Source organism: Pipistrellus kuhlii, unplaced genomic scaffold (assembly GCF_014108245.1).
Source record: "Pipistrellus kuhlii isolate mPipKuh1 unplaced genomic scaffold, mPipKuh1.p scaffold_m20_p_13, whole genome shotgun sequence".
NCBI lineage: Eukaryota > Metazoa > Chordata > Mammalia > Chiroptera > Vespertilionidae > Pipistrellus > Pipistrellus kuhlii.
The window spans coordinates 27,340,282-27,360,591 of NW_023425438.1; the positions used below are offsets into that span (position 1 = coordinate 27,340,282).

General features: G+C 36.5%; 1 protein-coding gene across 10 annotated transcripts in view; it reads left to right on the top strand.

Annotated features, from left to right (window-relative positions):
• VRK2 (VRK serine/threonine kinase 2) overlaps positions 1-20,310 on the top strand; it is a 93,945-nt gene that overhangs the window by 23,304 nt on the left and 50,331 nt on the right. For all 10 annotated transcript variants that reach the window (XM_036435380.2, XM_036435378.2, XM_045580760.1 and 7 more), the window contains exons 7-8: positions 274-366; positions 15,957-16,089. In XM_036435380.2, the coding sequence (XP_036291273.1) occupies positions 274-366; positions 15,957-16,089 (226 nt within the window). The remainder of the gene's footprint in view (positions 1-273; positions 367-15,956; positions 16,090-20,310) is intronic.

The following is a 20,310-nucleotide window of genomic DNA, read 5'->3' on the forward strand; positions in this document are numbered from 1 at the left end:
CCACCGGGCTGTTAGGAGCACAGGCATTGTTGAATCTTGGTTTTCTTTAATTAGAGTTTCAATTAAAACACTTGATATGAGAGGGTCATTTTACTTAACTTTTCTCAGGATGAGTAGCCAGTACATGTAATACTTTAGAAAAAATAAAATAATTGCAAAGCATGTCACTGTCATTATTAGTATGAAAAAAATAAAAATCTAAACTCAAAATCTTCAAGTTGATCATGAATTCTAAATAGACATTTGTATAACCTTATTTATTTCTTTTCACAGTTGGATGTACTGGAATATATACATGAAAATGAGTATGTTCATGGCGATATAAAAGCAGCGAATCTACTCTTGGGCTACAAAAATCCAGATCGGGTAAATGCAATATTAAACTTTGCTTTCATAAGGAGTCCTCATAGTGCCATACTGAGATATTCAAAAAAACAAACTCCTAATCCAGATGGGTTTACAAATGAGGACTTAACATGATGAATGTTGTAATTTATCTTACCTTGCTTATCTAATTTTTAATGCACTAAACTAATAAGTGACTAGAATGAGGAAATTGAGACTCAGAGGGTTAAATAATTTGCTAATGGGCAACTAGTTCACAAGTGGCTGAACAGGAATTTGACCTGAGCAAATACAAAGATCCATCAGTATCCAGTGGGAGAAGAGATGGGTTTTTATGCAGAGAAAAAATAAAACTGTCACATTGGCTTCTTTTGTGTGTAAACAATTAAGCTTTCAATAGAGCAGCATTTCCAGTAGAACTTTCTGCGATGATGGACATATTCTGTATATTATTGTCCAGTGCAGTAGCCATTAGCCACATGTAAACACGTGGCCATTAAGCATTTGAATTGTGGGTACACCACCAAATACTGGCTAGAACATGGAGCAACAGGAACTCTTATTCATTGGTGATGGGAATGCAAAATGATATGACCACTGAGGAGGATCATTTGGTAGTTTTACAAAACTGAACATGTTCATAATATTTGATTTAGCAGTTATACTCCTTGTGATTTTCCTGAAGGAGCTGAAAACGTAAAAACACACAAAAACCTACCCATAGGTATATATAGCAGCTTTCAAAATTTACAGCAACAAAGATGTCCTCTAATAGGTGAGTAGATAAATTGTAGCATATCTGGATAGGGCAGTATTACTCAATATTAAAAAGAAATGAGTGAGACATGAACAGGCATGGAGGAACCTTAAGTAATGCATATTATTAAGTGAAAATCTGTATAATTCCAATTACATAACATTTTGGAAAAGGCAAAACTATAGAGACATAGGGTTAGTTGGGTTTGTTGTTGTTGTTAATGAGTTCTTATATATTTTGGATATTAACCCCTTATCAGATACATAGTTTGCAAATATTTTGTTCCATCTCATAGGTTGCCTTGTTATGTTGTTGATTGTTTTCTTGGCTGTGAGAATATTTTTAGTTTGAAGTACTCTTGTTTGTTCTGGGTTTGTTGCCTGTGCTCTTGGTGTATATGCAAAAAATCATTGCTAAGACCTGTGTTTGTGGATTGGAAGAATTAATATCATTAAAATATCCTTACTACCCAAGGCAATTTATAGATTCAGTGCAATCTCTATCAAAATTTCAATATCATTTTTCATAGAAATAGAAAATACCATCTTAGAGTCTGTATGGCACTACAAAAGACCTGAATAGTTAGAGCAAGAACAAAGCTGGGGACATAATAGTTCCTGATTTCAAACTATATTACAATGCTAGAGTAATTAAAATGCTATGCTATTGGCATGAAAACAAAACAGTCAATGGAACAGAGTAGAGAGCTCAGAAAGAAACCCAGGCATACATAATCAAGTAATCTTTGACCAAGGCACCCACAGGAAAAGGACGGTCTCTTCAGTAAATGGTGTTGGGAAAGCTGGATGTCTACATGCAAAAAATGAAATTGGACTTTTATCTTACACTGTACACAGAAATTAACCCAAAATGGATTAAAGACTTAAATGTAAGACCTAAAATCATAAAACTAGAAGAAAACATAGGGGAAAAGTTGAATTTTAATTAATTTAAATTTTAAGAACCCCCATGTGGCTGGTAGCCACTATATTAAAAATGAGTCTATAAAAAATGTAGTTGAATATTTAAGTGAACATTCCACGGGGGAATACCTTGATTGTTCAATGCCGACATGCTCAGTGTGTTTCTATCCTCCATACCGCCCACTCAGTTGAAGAGGAGGCCTCACAGGTAGAGGAGGACACTTTTCCACATCAGTATCTGAGTGATAAATAGGCCTTAGAAAGCCTGTCATGACTTAGGGTTATGCTGGACTGACAATCAAGAGACCCGGGTTTAGTCCCAGTTCTGACACTGAGAGAATTGCAGCCCTCAGCAAATGATTTAACCTGTGTGGACTTTGGCTTCCTAGTGTATAATATCTGGGGCTTTGTCTAGGTGGTCTCAAAAGTTCCTTCTAGTCCTAAAATTCTGTGATTCTCTTTAAACATGTTTTTTGTTTGTCTGTTTGTTTTTTCTTAGTTTAGTTTTTTTTAATTTTATTTATTAAATTTATTGGGATGACATTAGTCCACACGACCGTATAGGTTTGAAAATGTGTTTTTCAAGTTCATTGCAGAAGGTGATGTTCCCAATAATGTTTCCCGGGTGTCTTGCCTGTTGTTGCATAGCTAAAGACGTTCAAGTGTTTAAATTTAAGCAAATTTTAATGTTCTGGGAGCAGGAATCGTAGCAGCTGACCTGTGTCTTGCGGCAAACACTCGTTTTCAGATTCCCCAGGATATCCGCAGGGTAGGGTCATAAGCCTCATTAAAGCTGCTTGTTCCTTGTTTGCTAGAGGGAATTCTAACACAATCCATTTATCAATCACAGTTACTCGTAAGATGGAGTGTGAATGTGTTTGTAAGAACTTTGCATGATATGTGTTTGCCATTTAGAGATAACCTTTTCTTTGTTGAACACGCATGAAATGTAGTCCTGTAACATATGTCCATATTTTAGTATCTCCAGAGGAGTGTGATGTGTCTTAGCTTGGTGTGATACCATGCTATAACTAGATGGCACAGCTGGTACTGCTGTTAAATGTGTGTGGTATCAGGTGCATAGGGTTACACCCTGGATTAGATCACATGGTGGTGTATGTAGTCTCTTAGAGCAAGCGTGTTATGTTCTTTGTAGTGAGGTTTTGCTGTATATATTCAGTTGAGTAAAGAGATATTGAATTTGTTCGTATGATTTTAGTTAAACTTTGAACATTTTTTTGAGTTTAATATTATTTAAGATACACACTTTTGCTGGATTGTCCCAGTATAATTATTTGTCATATGAATTTGTTGTTTTTGAAATTTAATAACTTGTATGTATGTGGTATTCATAGACCAATTCTGTCACTTACTATTTTGGGATTCTTTTAGTATTATGTGTCAAATGAAAATAAAGTCATCCCCAAATTTTATTTCCATCACATATTCTATAATGTGTTAATACTACTATTTTTTAACTCTGTTATCTGATACTTTGTAGTGTTCCTGTTATCAGAATTTATCCTTAACATGTGTATGTTATGATGCCTGATTTTAAATCAGATTAGATTCATATTTTTAACATTCTGATTTCAGAATACTATATAAATGACAGCTATAAGAATGTGGATTACTAAGTCTTATTGGAGAATGATGATGAGTAAAAAATATTGAAGAAAACAACATCATAAATATAATTTAGAAGCTATGTTCTCCATATTCAAAATGAGTATTTTGTAAGGCTTACTTGCTAGGACTGAGACTCTGAGACAGGTGAGAATTTGTTAAGTATGTAATTTTACCTCTAAGAGGATAATACATTTTTTTTTAATTTTAAAAAATATTCCAAGTAATTGAGGATTCCATGTACCCATCACTTTGACTTAAAAATTAAGGTTTTGAAATTTTGTTTTATCTATTTTTTGGCTGAAGAATTTAAAATAAATTATAGACATCAAGAAATTTTGCTTCCAAGTACTTAAATATTTATTGTATTTCTGAAGAAAAACGACAGTTCATCATATTATAACAATGCCATTAACCACACTTAACAAAATTACATCATCCTAATCTATAATAACAAAAGCACCATATGCTGATTAGGCTGGACAGCCAAATGGCCTTCTGGACGTCCTTCCAGAAGACCTTCCAGAGGAAGCTGGGGCTGCAAGGGCAGAGACAAGCCACCGTGGCTGCTAGCGCTGAGCCCCTTGCACTAATTCCGTGCTTCAGGGCTCTAGTTATCAAAGTTTTATTTCTTCCACTTTCTTCTTTACTCTAAAGTCCATGAGAAAAAGGGAATACAATTTCTATTCTAATTGTACTTCAGCTCTCTTTTCCCTTTTTAAAAAAAAATTACATATTGCAGTAGATTCTCTGCCACAACTTGCAGTAATTGAATAGCCTATATCATGTGATCTCTTTGGCCCCTTTTAACTTTCATTGCCTCAGACTTCCTGGATAAAACCAGTTGTTAGCCACAATCTGATTTACGAAGCTATTGGTTCAGAACGAGGCGTGATTTTTTTTTTAGTAAATGTCCATCAGGAGGAGAAGTTTCTAGTCTTGTAAACAGAAAAACAGGGATTGTGTTTGATTCACTGATGTGCATCCAGCAGCTGGCACAGAACATGCATATAATAAGCACTCAATAAATAAGCAATGAGAAACTGGGTAGGTTAATGCATAAATGAATTTGCTACTCAGTGTTCAGGAATAACAGGTAAAGCCCAACAGGTATAGACAAGTTCAGCAAATAAGCCATTTGTAGACTTAAATTGTTATTGGGAGAAATCTATCGAACTGTGTCAAGAGATCTTTACTGCTTAGTATAGCCATTGTGAGTGGATTCTTATGGATAGAGCTCTGTCAGCATATTCCCAAAGAGAAACAGAATGGAGACTCCTGTTGGTTGAAGTGTGTCCCCCTCAAGAGATGCTGAAATCCCGACCCCTAGTATCTTTGCATAGAAACATAGGGAAGTTGGATCTTTTTGATCTTCTTTGAGTTAAGATAGGATGACTAGAGAAAAGCCATCTCATGATTGTCTTTCTTATAAAAAGAGAGACATCAGAGAGGAAAGACTACATGAAGAGACAGAGGATGACTTCAGCAAGCCGAGGAACTGAGACTACCAGACGCTTAGGAGAGAGGCTTGGGCAGGCTATCCCTCACAGCCAACAGCAGCAGCCAGCCCTCCTCCACCTTGTGTTAGTCTCCTAGCCCCAGAACTATGAGACAATAAATTTGTATTGTTTAAGTCATCTAGTTTGTGGGACTCTGTTATAGCCGTCCCGCCAAACTAATTCAGGGACTTAGACATAAACCTTTGATTGGAAGTTGAGATAATATGTTTTCCAAAAAATGTTAATAAAAATCTCAGGATAATGTTCTGTTCTATGTTAGTTGTTAACACCTTAGCATGGCCATGTATGAACTTTGGGCACCAGAATAGGGGAAGAAGAGGGAAAGGGGAAAGTCAGAACAAAAGGCAGAAAGAAGTATTCTCTTTTACTTTCCCTGGGGCCACTCCAGGCAGGGCCAAATCAGTTAAAAATATGATTTGTTCTTAATCATAGGATCTTCAACCAGTTAGTTCCCTCCCCGTTTTGTAAAATTTAAGTCACTTATATTTTTTAAAATTTATATTTTCCATCACTATTTATCTCCTTCATGCCCTCTTCCACCTCCATCCCCTCCCCCTGAAGTCACCACACTGTTGTCCATGAGTTCTCTCTCTATTTTTCTCAATCTCACACAATCACCCAACACTCCACCCCCACCCCCACCATCACCAGATCCATATGCTTCAAGCAGTTAGTTCTTAAATATGTGTGTTGGGCCTCCACTTTATAATACTGTCTACTTTTTTTTATCCTGGAGCTAAATGTTCTTATTCAAGGTAGGAAGGAAGATATAGAAAGAGGGGTATTTACCTTCTCTTAATCCCAGGCAAAACATTTGATAGAAGATGGTGACTAGTTGCATAACTTTCAATTATGTTGGGGATTCAGTGTAGAACAGTTAAGGCCAGAAGCTCTGGAATCAGACACCGTGGCTTAGAGTTCTGGCTCTGCCTCTTGTTAGCTCTTTGTTATTTGCCTTATTATTTGCCTCTCAGTTCTTCCATGTCCACATCTAAAAATAAGGATATTACATCAAAGAGATATTTTAAAGACCAAATAATTTAAACATGTGAAATTCTTAGACCAATATCAAGCACACAGTAAATACAATAGTAAGAAATAGATAGAAAGTAATATTTTTTATAATTGTTAGACTTATGACAGTAGGATATTTTATTGTGTTCTGGATTTGTGGAGAAAAGACACGATGTTCTGATTAGTTGTTAAGAAAATGGCATTGAATTAGACTTAATAATGAAAGTTCTGTCCAGGAATGAAGTTTGATCAGAGACATCCACCAAAGAACTATTTATGACCAAGATAGTTGAGCATCCTGGCCCACAAAAGGCTTCATATAGGTTTTTTCTTCCTTTTACCAGTTAGAATGGGAAAATGGCATTTTTGAATTCTGAATATACTCATTGAGTTGTATAAATTGGGTGGGTTAAGAGGTACCCTTATTTAGGGTCTCTGCATGTAAGAATGGCCTCATTGCTGGCAATCTCAAATACTGTCTTTGAAACAATAGAGTTTGTAGTTAATGTAGAACAGGGAGCTGTTTTGAATGTTGGATGGCTGTGTTTATGTAGACACAACTTATATGTGGTGAATGTTTTTATAATATTATTGCAATGACAGTCAGATTATATCAGCTAACATTTTGTGAGTATCTGCTGTTTGCAGATGTGCCATGCTCTGAGAATGCTTCTGACATGTTGAAGTCTCAAGTTTAGATTTGATTTAGACAAAGAGGAAGGCCATAAATTGGATGCAATTCAGATTAGCCTCTTCCATTGTCTATTTGTTAAAGGGCAGACACAAGTTATATGCTTTGATATCACATTAGAAATTATAAAGAGAGGTTCTTTTGTATAATCCTTGAGAACTTGTGTCAAAAGGACAAATTGGAAATAGACTATATTGGAAAAGTTTTCTTTTATAGGTGAAGTCATTTTTAGTAAAGGAGCAATTCTGAGCCTCTGAATTATTGAGGGAATTTCAACCTAAAGTCATCAAAGTATATTAAGTCACAGTCCTAGTTGATCAAATAGGCCTCCATATGTTGCTAAAAGAACCAGGTTGGAGTAGAAAAGCAGGTCTTGGAATAAACATGCTAATATCATTTCAAGCACTGCTAAATATACCTCAGTATGTTGTTAGGAAGCCTGAGTATATAGTACCATTTAAGGAATCATATATTTGGGCCTGATGGAACAGTAGATGGAGTGGACAGACAATGATTTATAAGAGATACAGCTTTTATGCCTCTTCTCCATAAAACCTTGGGCATGTCTTTTAATCTCTCTCCTCTCTCTCTCTCTCTGAAAGTAAATATAAATAAAAGGGATAAAATTCCAAACTTGAAGTATGAGTAGTTATGAGAACTACAATAGAAGAAAGGAAAACCCAACATTATGAAGCATATATTTTAAGTATAAGCACATGTTACATTTATCATTAACCAGACATTGCAGGGTTTTTACCACTCACTAAAAGATAAGGTCAGACTATGTTTTTGAAAAATATGTCTTTGAGTTTATTCTAATAAGTATCATGTTTGAAAAGTAAGCTGGCAAGTTTTAAAAGTTGTATTTTTTTGTCTAGGCTGAATAGTGGTAATGTACATGTATCATTTGTAGCATTATTTTACTGGCAGAAACAAGGTAGGGATGTTGAGTAGAAGCAAGGAAGTACTGTATCTTATATAATAAAAGGTTAACATGCAAATTGTTTCCTTGGGAGTTGAACTGGGAGTTCAGTCGCTCACTGTGACATGCGCTGGGGGTGTCGTGGAACATGGCAGGTGATCAGCAGCAGGGGTGGCGGGGTGCTGAGGGAGCCAGGGAAGTAGGAGGCGAGGAGGTGGGGAATCGCCAGCCAGGCTTAGGGACCCTATCCGTGCACGAATTTCATGCACCAGGCCTCTAGTAATAAAAATAATAGGAAGCACAGATTTATATCAAAACATAGTAGCATCTTTCAGGCTACATGCAGGTTTTATAACAGATATGCATGACTTTCATGAACATGCTGCTTGCTCATTTCATGCTTCTTTCTCCTTTTGGCAGATAGTGATTTTCATTAGTCAGTAAGCATTTATTATATTTAGTTTATAGTGACGATTTTCACATTACAGAATCTTGTTGATAGAATAGTAAAATATTATACCATATTCAAATAAGATAAATGCTGGCCTTCTTGTATAAGAGTCTCTACAGTTGCCGAGTACCTCTGTATGTTCTTCTGGAGTTTTCAAAGTGTTTTCTAAATTGCTATTAAAACAGAGTCATGAGTAGTGACTGTCTCCCCAGTAGTATAATTTCCATCAGTCTCTCGACAGTGAGAGCTTAACAGACACATTTTTTTGCCACAACAGGTTATGCTAATGAAAAGGATTTATTTATATTAAATATTCTAGATTATGCTAAGGTATTAGATTGCACACAACAATATTAAGTCCTTGAAAAGTGAATCACATTTTGGGACTATATATACATATTTCTTCTCTAATGTGAATTTGCAAAGTGGAGGTAAGGTAGTAATGACATTACTGATGGGCAGTGACATTTGTTCACATTAGCGCCTCCCTTCTCTTCCAGTGTCAGAATCTCTGGTGCCCTTCTCCAGCTGACATTCGTGGCCATCCTATCATATGTTGAGAAATGCTGCCACCTGAGTTAGTGTGGCTGCTCGGTGCTTAGGATTCCTAAGCACTGATCACCATGGGGCAGCTCCGGCCCTGCCCCACCACCACTGCTGCCAGTCACTGCTGCCCCTGATCACCATCCCCTCCTTCTGCCCACTGGCACCCGCCTTGAGCACCGTCCGCTCATCAACCCTGCCACCTGCCAACCAATCATTCCACTGTTTGGTTGATTTGCATATTAAGCTTTTATTGTATAGGAATTTTCAAGGCTCAGCTTTTTTCTCTCTGAGTTCCCTAATTCAAAATACCCTCTCCTTGTTCTAAAATACTATTAAATGTAAATCTACTATATTTTTGTCAAAGAACATGTTACCTCTAGACTTGTAGATGTGATTATGCCATCTCCCTTCCTGTAGGTGAAAAAATGCTCAGCCTTCTGGTCAGACTGATTGAGGTTCAAATCTCAACTTTGCCAATTATTGTAAGTTTGTTTTGTACAGAGCACCTAACCTACTCATCCTATTTTTCCATCCTCAAGGTATTTTAAAATAGTTTAGTCTTAGGGTCATGAGGGCTAAACAATTACATTTCTGTGAAGTACTTGATGCTTTCACATAGCATGTACAGTTGACCCTTGAACAATGTAGGGACACAGACAGCCCCGCCCCTGCTTCTGCACAGCCAAAAAGCTACATATGACTTGACTTCTTCAAAACAATACTGTTGATTAACATGCATTTTTGTATGTTATTGGTATTATGTACTGTCCTCGTACAATAAACTAAGCCAGAGAAAAGAAAATGTGACTAAGAAAATCACATTTTCACATTAAGAGAATACATTTATGGTATTTATTGAAAAAAAGATCTGTATATAAGTGGATCTATGCAGTTCAAGCCTGTGCTGTTCAAGGGTCAACTATATTCAAAATAATATGCATTCACTTTTCTTTGTTGTTGTTGTTTTTTTAATTATAGTTGTCAATAGTTTATCATGCTTGGCACTCAGCTATCTATTGAAAAAAATTTACATCAATTTGTCCAATTATTACCATCAAGTCTGATCAATGGGAATTTATTTAAGCCTGCTATACACAAGACCTTAGAGTGGGTGCTGTTTGGATACAAACAAGTTATACAACATTATCCTGCCTCTTGTTCACTAGGAGCTTACATCTTGTAAATGTGGGGCCAAGACAATAAATAAAGTAGAATAACTTTGTGCATTTTAAAATAGTAAATTCGCGTGGACACAAATGAAAACGCAGTTAGCTGCCTGTTGGTGAAGGATTTGTTCCCTAGCTTTCATCAGTGGTGAATCCAGGGAGTGAACTGTGGATCCAGCAGGTGTGGTAGGAAGTAGAGGAGAGCACCCGGGGGCCAAATTGAACACAACAGCCCTTTCCATGCAATTCCCTTCCAAGAGTCACTATAGGTGTTCTTCCATTGCTAGTGTCACCCATCCATTTGGAAAGGTAAAGCAATGTAAGCACCTACAACAGTAGGAAGCAAAGGAGATGGGAAGTAAAGGTTTAAGTGCGGAACATGAAGATGAGGCACACATAGGTGCACAGGTAGATAAACAGGATGTTGTATTGGAGACAGGCTTGGTTGGTACAGGAAAGCTGTATTTTTCATGGTCATCAAAAGCAACTTTGTTTTCATCTTTTTGTATGTGATTTACAGAACATCTGTGTCAAGTCCAGTTCTCAGAGGAACAGATGCTGAGGCAGGATTAGGAGTGTAAGGGCTTTATTGGGGAAGGAAGTATATTACCTATGAGAGCAAAAGGACAAGAAGCAGGATTGGACAAGGGATGCTTTCTGAGGGGGGTGTTAATGTGACACCCAGGAAAGGAAAGGGGACAAGGAGGATTGAGCAGGAGAGCTCTGACGATGGTGCAGTTCTGACAAAGCTCAGCTAACCCTCGGGGAGCAGCAGAAGAACCAATGTCCACAAGAAGCTCTGATTAGGTAGAACAGGCCACACAGCAACCTCCTTCCTCCCACCCCTTCATGGTCATTGTCTGACAGGAGCTGCCCAGGAAGAGGGTAGCCTTGGCTCACATGCTCTGGCGATTCCTAATGATCCCGCCTCTGGAGTTTTCACTTTATTGTGCTCCTTACAGGTGATAGGCCAGTTCTTTCTTGATGGGATTACACCTCAGTGGCTGACACACTACCTTAGGTAATAAGATAATAAAATCAAAAGTCCATGAAAACATTAGCTCAGAATAGGTGTGTGTGTTTTTTTGTTGTTTTTTTTTGTGTGTGTGTGTGTCTGTGTGGTGGTGGTGGTGTTTTTTTGGGGGAGGAGGTGTGCTAAGAAATGTATTAAAACAAAACCCTTTGTAGAAGCAGGACTTGGTGAGTGTTGGTAACATGCATTATTTGGGTATATCACGTTATTTTTCACCTGTTAAGTGTGGATAATGACACACATCATCTCTACCTACCTTACAGTTTTTTGTTTGTTTGTTTGTTTTTAAAGCATATCTAAGAAAGGTGAGAAAAAAATGAGTACCATGTAGAAATGTGAGGGGCAGTACAGTGTAAGGAAAGGGAAGCAGGAAGGGCTGTCCTTTTACTCATAGAGAAAGGAATCCGTTACCAAATTCAGAAAAGTTGCATAGAAAGAAAATCATTTAAAATGCATTAGGGAGCTGGATTTTAAATTTTCTTGTGCCTATTCCTATTATAATGCAAATCATCTACCTGGTAGATGATCTTGGGTTTCCTACTACTAGCTTCTAAAACTTAAAGCACATTATATGTATTTATATTTAAAATAAAAAATATTAACCAGTTATTTTTTATTTCACAGAAAATAAAAAGGATAATATAAAAAAAGTTAACTGAAACCAAGTTTTTCTTTAGATTTAAGGTTGGTAAACTTTCTCTGTAAAGAGCCAGATAGTAAATATTTTAGTTACATTATGTTTTTCTTTTTTTTACAATCCTATAAAGATGCAAAAATTATTCATAGCTCAAAGGCATATAAAAACAGGGCATACACTGCAAACCCTACTGTAGATTAAGTTCTACTTAAACTTAGGTTTTACTTCAACAAAATTTCAGCAATGGGCAGAATCCCAAATTGTATGTTGTATTAAAAAAAAAAAAAGGACTTTGAAGTCTTACTGGTATGGATTTGAATCCTATTTTTTATGGCTCAATGACTTAGACAAGTTAACTACTCAGATGCTCAGCTTTCTCATATGTAGAATGAGACCAATGCTACTTGGCTGGGTGATTGATTTGGTTTAATGAAATAATTTGTGAAAGGTATTTTGCTCAGTGATTATCATATAATTAGAACCTCAACAAATGTTATTTCCTTTCTTTCCTTCCTTATCTTGCTTGACATTTCCTAGCCTTTTTTTTCTTCCTTATTTTGAATAGTTCTAACACCATTTTATACAGTGTATTTCTATGAAGTTATCTTTGTAGAAACTCTCACTTTGACCTCATTTGAGACAAAATAATTTGTCAACACTTTGTACATACTATTTGCTTTACTTCCTCTACATCAAATCTCTACCCACCAAATTCAGTCATCCTAAATTTATTTTATTAATGCTTTACAACCTATCATTTAAAAAATATTGGTATATTCTAGTAGTAAAACTTGCATGAGAATTTTAGAGAATTCAATTCTCATTGAACCTATAAAAATGTAAATATTTCTAATCATAGGCTATACTAGTAGATAAAAATACAAACTGAAAAAGTAAATATATGTATAGGGGTGAAGATAGATAGATGTTTGTTTTGTTATTTTGTTCCATAGCCTTCTGTGATTGTTTGATTTCTACCTACACCAATTATGCACCCAATATTGGAGCACCTAATATATAAAGCATATATGAACAGATCTGAAGGGGAAAATAGACAGGAATACATTAAAAATAGATAGGGGCTTCAATAACCCACTTTTGACAATGGATAGATTATTCAGACAGAAAATCAATGGGAAAACATTGGACTTAAACTGCATGTTAAATCTGATAGACCTGGTTGGCATACAATACATTCCATCTAACAATAGAATACACATTCTTCTCAAGTGCACATAGAGCAATCTTTAGAATAGATCTTGTTAGGGCACAAGTCTTGGTAAATTGAAGAGGATTGACGTCTTGCCAAGCATCTTTTCTAACCACAATGATATGAAACTTGAAATCGGTTACAAAATGAAAACTATAATATTCATATATATATGGAGCTTAAACAGCATACTCTTGAACAACCAGTATGTCAAAGAAGAAATCAAAAGGGAAGAAATACCCTCAGACAAATGGAAATGAACACAGCATTCCAAAATTTATGTAATGCAGCCAAAGCAGTTCTAAGAGGGAGGTTTATAGCAATACACACCTACATTAAAAACAAAGAGAGATCTCAAATAAAACAATCTAACTTTACACATAGGAAAAGGACAAACCAAGCACAATATTATTAAAGGGAAGGAAATAATAAATTTCAGAGTGAAAATAAGTGAAATGGAGATTTAAAAGGTAATAGAAAATATCAATGAAACTGAACTGTTATCTTGAAAACAAAATAGACAAACCTTTAGCTAAACTAAGAAAAAAAGAAGATCCAAGTAAATGAAGTCAGGAATAAGAGAAGAGACATTATAACTGATAACACAGATAAGAATCATAAGAAAGTACTATGAACAATTATATATCGACAAATTAGATAGCCTAGAAGAAATTCCTCGAAAGATACAACCTATCAAGTTTGAATCATGAGCCATAGCCGGTTTGGCTCAGTAGATAGAGTGTTGGCTTGTGGACTGAAGGATCCCAGGTTCATTTCTGGTCAAGGGTGTGTGCTTTGGTTGCCGGGGTATGCAGGGGGCAGCTGATTGATGTTTCTAACTGTCCCTCTCCCTTCCTTTCTGTAAAAAAAAAAGAAAAAAAATCAATAAAATACATTTTTTTAAAAAGATTGAATCATGAAGAAATAAAAACGTCTGAACAGAACAATGATACTTGGGAGGTTTAACCAGTAATAACACACACACACACACACACCCACAACATCCCAGCAAAGAAAAGTCCTTTCTCAAGGTCCTGGGTGTCATTCCTTTAAGAAACATTGTGTTCCTATCCCTTCAATCTCTGAAGGGGGGTAGGGCCTAAACACAAATTAACAAACATGGGTAACGTAGCCACTTTGACCAACTTCCCCTAATACCCTCCAGGACTTTTCACTAGCCTGCCCAGTGCTTAAAAACTTCCCCACCTTTGTTTCAGTGGAGTTGAGTTTAATCTATCTCCCCTATTGCAAGGCCTTGAATAAGGTCTTTCTCGTCGTCTTAGCAGGTGCAGTGCAGTGCAGTTTCCTTCCAACAGTGACTGAGAATGGAAATTCTGGAGTCAGACTCTGACTCCATTTTACTACACAAGTCACATAATCTCACTAAGCGTCAATTTGCATAAGTGAGCTGGAGATGATGCTACCTACATGCAGGATTTCTGTGGAGGATGGCATGGGCCAAGGAATGTAAAGCTCTTAGCATGCGCTGATGTCTATTAAGTACCCCGTAAAGTTTAATTGAGGTCTTATTGTTTTGGCTAATGACTACATGAAAAGCTTCTTTATGGCTCTTTTTTATTTTTAAGTAAACTACTCTAGTGTAATACATATTTCTATTTTGCTAAATTATCAATATGTACATTTCTGGGATATCTACTTTGTAAAGTGAAGCCTATCATCAACTTAGTTCTTGAAATAAATAAAGATAAATGCATCATAAATAGTGAAAGCAAGCAACCAGTTGCACACGTGATCCTGAAGTCAAGTTACTTAGAGCAGAGGGATCAGTTACTTCTGAGACTATGTAGAGAAACAGCATCTGTAGGCAAGAGACAAAACTAAAACACCATGTTCTCAGGCACTAGCAAGCTATGTTATCCAACAAATGAAGAAAACTCTGTGCTGTTTATATTTTGCAGTTCAAAATACCTCCTACTTCAGCTATCCTAAAACCAAAACCTTACAGAAACTAAAAGATACTTTTAATAGATATATTTTAAAATGCAAGTTTTATTTATTTTTATTCTTTTAGATCTATTTGTATTGATTTCAGAGAGGAAAGGAGAAGGAGAGAAACATGAATGATGAGAGAGAATCATTGATCAGCTGCCTCCTGCCTGCCCTACATTGGGGATTGTGCCCACAACCCAGACTTGTGCCCTGACCGGGAATTGAAACTATGACCTCCTGGTTCATGGGTTGACGCTCATCCACGGAGCCACGCAGGGCAATCTAAAGTACCGGTTTTTTAATATTCTATTGTCTTGAAAGGTTACCTCAATCCACAAATTTTTAAAAAAGTAGAAACTGCTTTTTTGGGAGGGTGGGGGGAGCATGGTAACAGATAGTTGGAAAGGACTGTATTTTGACTTCATGTCAAAATAAATATCTAGTCATAACGGTTTCTATTCAGTATATGCTGTGTCTGTAAAACTATGTCTCCCTCCTCTTTCTCACCCCAAAGTAATCTGAGGAAAATTCACCTGAACTGACTTCTGGCTTTAATCAACTTATATTCTGTTTGGAAACCCTACTTGCAATTCCGACTGACTTACAAATTCTGACTGGCTTGCAAAGATTACAGTGACGATATGGATCGGGCTGAATGGCAGAATACTGCATTGACGTTCCATTCTTAAATACAACCTGCTGGTGTGTGTTTTGAGTCATTACCTCTTACAGTCAGTTCACTATTTTTATACTTCCTGTTCATGGAAACGCCTATAACATTAGGTTTGTATATGTAGATTGTTTGCTCTGAAACAGTTTTATGTGACTGAGAAGGGGTTACAAGAAAAGGCAGAGCCCAGTAGCTGCATGAATGCAGATAAAAATGCAGGTTGTGGTTTATGATGTCTAGGTGCCCAACTGGAGGGGAGGGAATTTGGGAGCAAAATAAAAAGAATAAACTCTAAGTCAACTCAGAAGCAAGATATACCTGTGATGAAGTAAGGTTTGAAACCGGAAAGTTAGCTGTTGTGTCTGTTCTATCCTAAGGCACCATTTGGTGTAATACAAATGTAGGTATAAGACTTCTTAACCTAACAGTTTCTTAAGACTTAATGATAAAGGTTACCTTTTCAGAGGATGAAAGCATGGTTCACTTGTCTTTCAGGTTTATCTTGCAGATTACGGACTTGCCTACAGATATTGTCCCAACGGGAACCACAAGCAGTATCAGGAAAACCCTAGAAAAGGCCATAATGGGACCATGGAGTTTACCAGCTTGGATGCCCACAAGGGAGTAGGTAAGTCTCTTTTTCTCTTTTTTATTTCACAAGAATAATTACAGAATAATAAGACTCCATGAAATGACCTTTGCGTAGTCACTTCAAGGACTGAGAGCACTGGTGAGGTGTTGTCTGCTAGTGAATATTTGTTTTATAGGGAGAGGAGATACAGTGGGGGAAAAGCACAAGGGTTTCAAAGAAGTAAAGCTTGATGCTTATTTTGGGCAGGAAATTAGTAGTTTGCATAGATTAAACTTGGAGGTCAGAACTGAACTTCCATGCTGTAGTGAAGAATGCAGATTTGGTAAAGAATTTGGTGAAGAATTGTTCCTGCTTTTCATTGTGCCCTTATCAGAGTTTCAGAAGATACCATCTCTCAACAACAAGAAAATCTCTTCTGAAACTATAAAGTGTTAATTTGTGGAAATCTCTCCTAGTCGCCTTTCATATATCTTACTTATTTAAACTCACTTTGATGGTATTGGAAACACATTTGCAGGTAAATTACATACATAGTCCTTTTATTGGATATTGATTGTACTGCCTTGCATTCCAGGGCAGACTTAATTCAACAATTCCCTAATTAGTTAAAGTCATAACCTATGTCTTGTATTCATTTACCATTAATTAAACCTTAGCTGTTTATTACACTGCAGTCCAAATCCAATAGCCGGCCCAGAAAGCCATGGAAAAGGAAATAGGAGGTCAATATTGAAAATATATGGTGCAGAGTCCCACTGATGGTTGCTTTGTTCACAATCAATATGGTCAATGCAACTGTACTTTCTTAGTTGCTCTGTCAGCAAGACAAAAAGTCAATTCTAATGTTATGCTAGTAAAAAAAAAAAAAAAGTGATTATTGAAAAACTTTGGCTTTCAAAATTATAGTCCTTAAACTTTGTTTATAAAAGTATTTTCAAGTTTGCTAAGCCATACAAAGAATTATAAAACAGCTTGGAAAGAACCACATTGTCACTAAAAGGCAATTAGACATGTGCACTTGTTAATGACTGGTGAACTGTTACCCTAAACTGAGACTTTCTAACGAGTTTTAGTTGGTGCAAACAACTGTATATTATTGCCTTTTCTATTAAAAGGACCATTGGCCATGTAATGGAGAGGGGTTTTGATCATTTTCCAGGGCAATTAAAACCCACCCCAGTTTAAGGTACGCCAGTGCAGAAGTGAGACAAGTGTGTGGGATAGATACTGTCTTTCTTTCAGGAAAAACCATAGGTTACATGTTCTGAAATAGAAATTAGCTTTTATACTTTGGATCAGAAGGAAAGAAATCACTACATTACTTTTCAAGGGTAGTTTGGTTAGGAAAGTAATGACCACTCAGAAATGAAGAAATCTTCTGTATTTTTTCACCATTTACATTATTAATGAATCAGGGAGCATTCAAAAATACAAGTCGGACATGGTTTAAATTAAATTAAGAAATATAAGAATCAAATGCTCATTGAGAGTGGGTTCTTGTTCAATTTAAAGTTCTTTTGCTGTCAGTGAATTTTCCTCTTTTGCCAGATTCATCGGTGTGAAATAACTTTCAGGAATCTGGGAATCCGTTTTTGATAGTGGTATAACTGGAAATTCATCATACAGATTCTTAAGCATTGGTCTGATTATGTTAATGACTAGAGGCCAAGTGCACAACATTCTTGCACTGGGCGGGGGGGGGGGGGGGGGGGGGGGGGAGGGGGAGGGGGAGGGGGAGGGTATCCTCAGCCCAGCCTGCATACTCTTGCAGTTTGGGAACCCTCAGGGAGCCTAAGCCCTCAGTCGGACATCTTTAGCACTGCTGCAGAGACTCCTGTCACCTCTGCTGCTCTCTCCAGCTGTGAGCCTGGCTTCTGTCTCAGCAAAACTCCCCCTGTGGGAGCACACTGACCACCAGGGGCAGCTCCTGCATTGAGTGTCTGCCCCCTGGTGGTCAGTGCGCAGCACAGCAGCCAGTCTTTCTGCCATTTGATCAATTTGCATATTACCCTTTTATTATATAGGATGATATTAACTTATGGTTGGACCACTTATTTCAACTGGTAGTTTTGATCTTGATACATTGTGGTTTTGGCTATTAAAACAGCTAAGAAACCAGTGTGATATTTGAATGGGAAGAAGAGGTGCTACATGTTAATCTGGACAGTGTTTGGACTGTGGTAATCTAGAAGTCCTCTACAGTTATTCCATAGTTTAGGGCACATGTGTCAAACACAAGGCCCGCGGGCCAAATCCGTCCCGCCAGGCCTTGCAATGTGGCCCGCACCACGCTGTCATCACTGCACTCCGCTGCATTTCCATCACAATGACAGTTTATGACTGTTCAGTAAACCATTCGGCCCGCGATTTAGGCTGGATTTTAGATTTTGGCCCCTTCTCTGATTGAGTTCGACACCCCTAGTTTAGGGCATTGCCTTTATTGTGCTATCCTCATAAAATATTTGAACAAATTGTTATTCTGTAGTTCGCTTAAGGTTTTTCCTCCCTCAATAATTATACATGTGATTAGTTAGGTAGATTTCACCATGGTAGGGCTTTGGGGGAGTATATTAAACTGAGAATGATGGTAGAAAGATACTATCTTCCTGGCAAGACTATTCAGAGAAGAGTCTGTATTATATATTTTTGGTATTTGCTGGAAAGTCATATGCTGGAGTGAATATTTACTTTTATAGGTTTTATAGGATACCTATAAAAATATCTCCTTAATGCATTTAAAATAGAATTTATACTAAACTTCCAGGCATATCTGTATCTAAATATACAGATATTCATGCATACCTATTTACATACATACACATATATTCACACATACATAGCTAACACACACACACACACACACACACACACACATATTTACTGAAATTTAATATGCAATTTTAGTCTGCTGTACGAAGTAAAGGGTTTTATATCCTCTATGTTTTAATTCATTTCTAATTGGTTTACATTTAGTTTTTCTAAATAAAACATTTCACTTTAGGATTTTATTAGAAATGAAATAATCATTTAGTTATATCTAGGAACCAGAATAAACATGGCCATAAATCCTGTAGGTTAATGCAGAAGGTCAAATTCATAAATATGTATGTGTTTACTTTTGGTACTGCCACTGTGCAGTTTAATCTCAGAAAAATGTTTTCTATAACAGTCCGACTATGAGATCAAATAAATACTCAGAGAGATAATGCAGAGGAAAACGTAAAGAACAGAACAAGCTGTCACTGGGAGATGGAACCTCTAGGTGTCAAAGCATTTGTCCTGTGTCAGTTGTCTGTGTCTGGTCAGGCCCAGGGAATATTCCAGCTTCACTGTGAGACTGATTTGTGAATTAACCATTTAACAGAGATTGTTAACCTGATCAGACTCGCTAATCTCTGTACTTTTTATAGTGATTATTCGTAAAACACAGCTAACTCATTTTTTTGTGGATTAATTGTTTTTTTTTATAGTTAAGGAGTTTGTGTAAGGTGTCGATCAGCAGTTTGACCTAAGCATTTTCTAGTTCAACTTTATTTAAAAGCAGGGTAGCTTGTATTATTACAAACTGAAGAGATACATACAGTGGGGTGGTTAGATTGACAGATGAATGGATAAATAACTATGTCTGTAACTATCATACATCTATATATCTGTATGTTTTTTAAAAATTGCAGTTACTCTTTCAAACTCAATTCTCTTGAATGACCTAAAGGTATTTTCTGAGTGGCTGAAGTGCTTCATTTAGTGTAAAATTAGAGTCATGTATGTTGGGCTTATCTCTTCTATTATCAATTTTTTTTTTCTTCCTAAAAACTAACATGTATAAACATTGACATATTTTAGGCTCGTTGCCTGATAATTAAAGAGAATTATATCTGTGTCAAATATACTATTTTAAAATTTGTTACATTCTTAGTAATGTTAAAAAAGCAATATTTGGATCAATGTGTGATATGGATTTTTGTAGATTTTTCTACTCACTGACGCATGCAGTCAATACCTAATTTCTCTTGAGATATACTGCGTTTAACATATTGAGCTTTTTTAAATACTTCAGACCTGTGCATTGAGTGTATAATGCCTGTTTTAATTTGACATCATGGATGACCGTAAAATATGATATCTAAATTGCATTTTAAGTGGCTGTTTGTTTATGTAATATATTCAGTATCAAGGAAAGATATATTGCATACTTTTTTTTTTTTTTTTTTTTTTTTTTTGCCAATTGCTAGCGTGTATGAAATCCAAGTCTTGTGT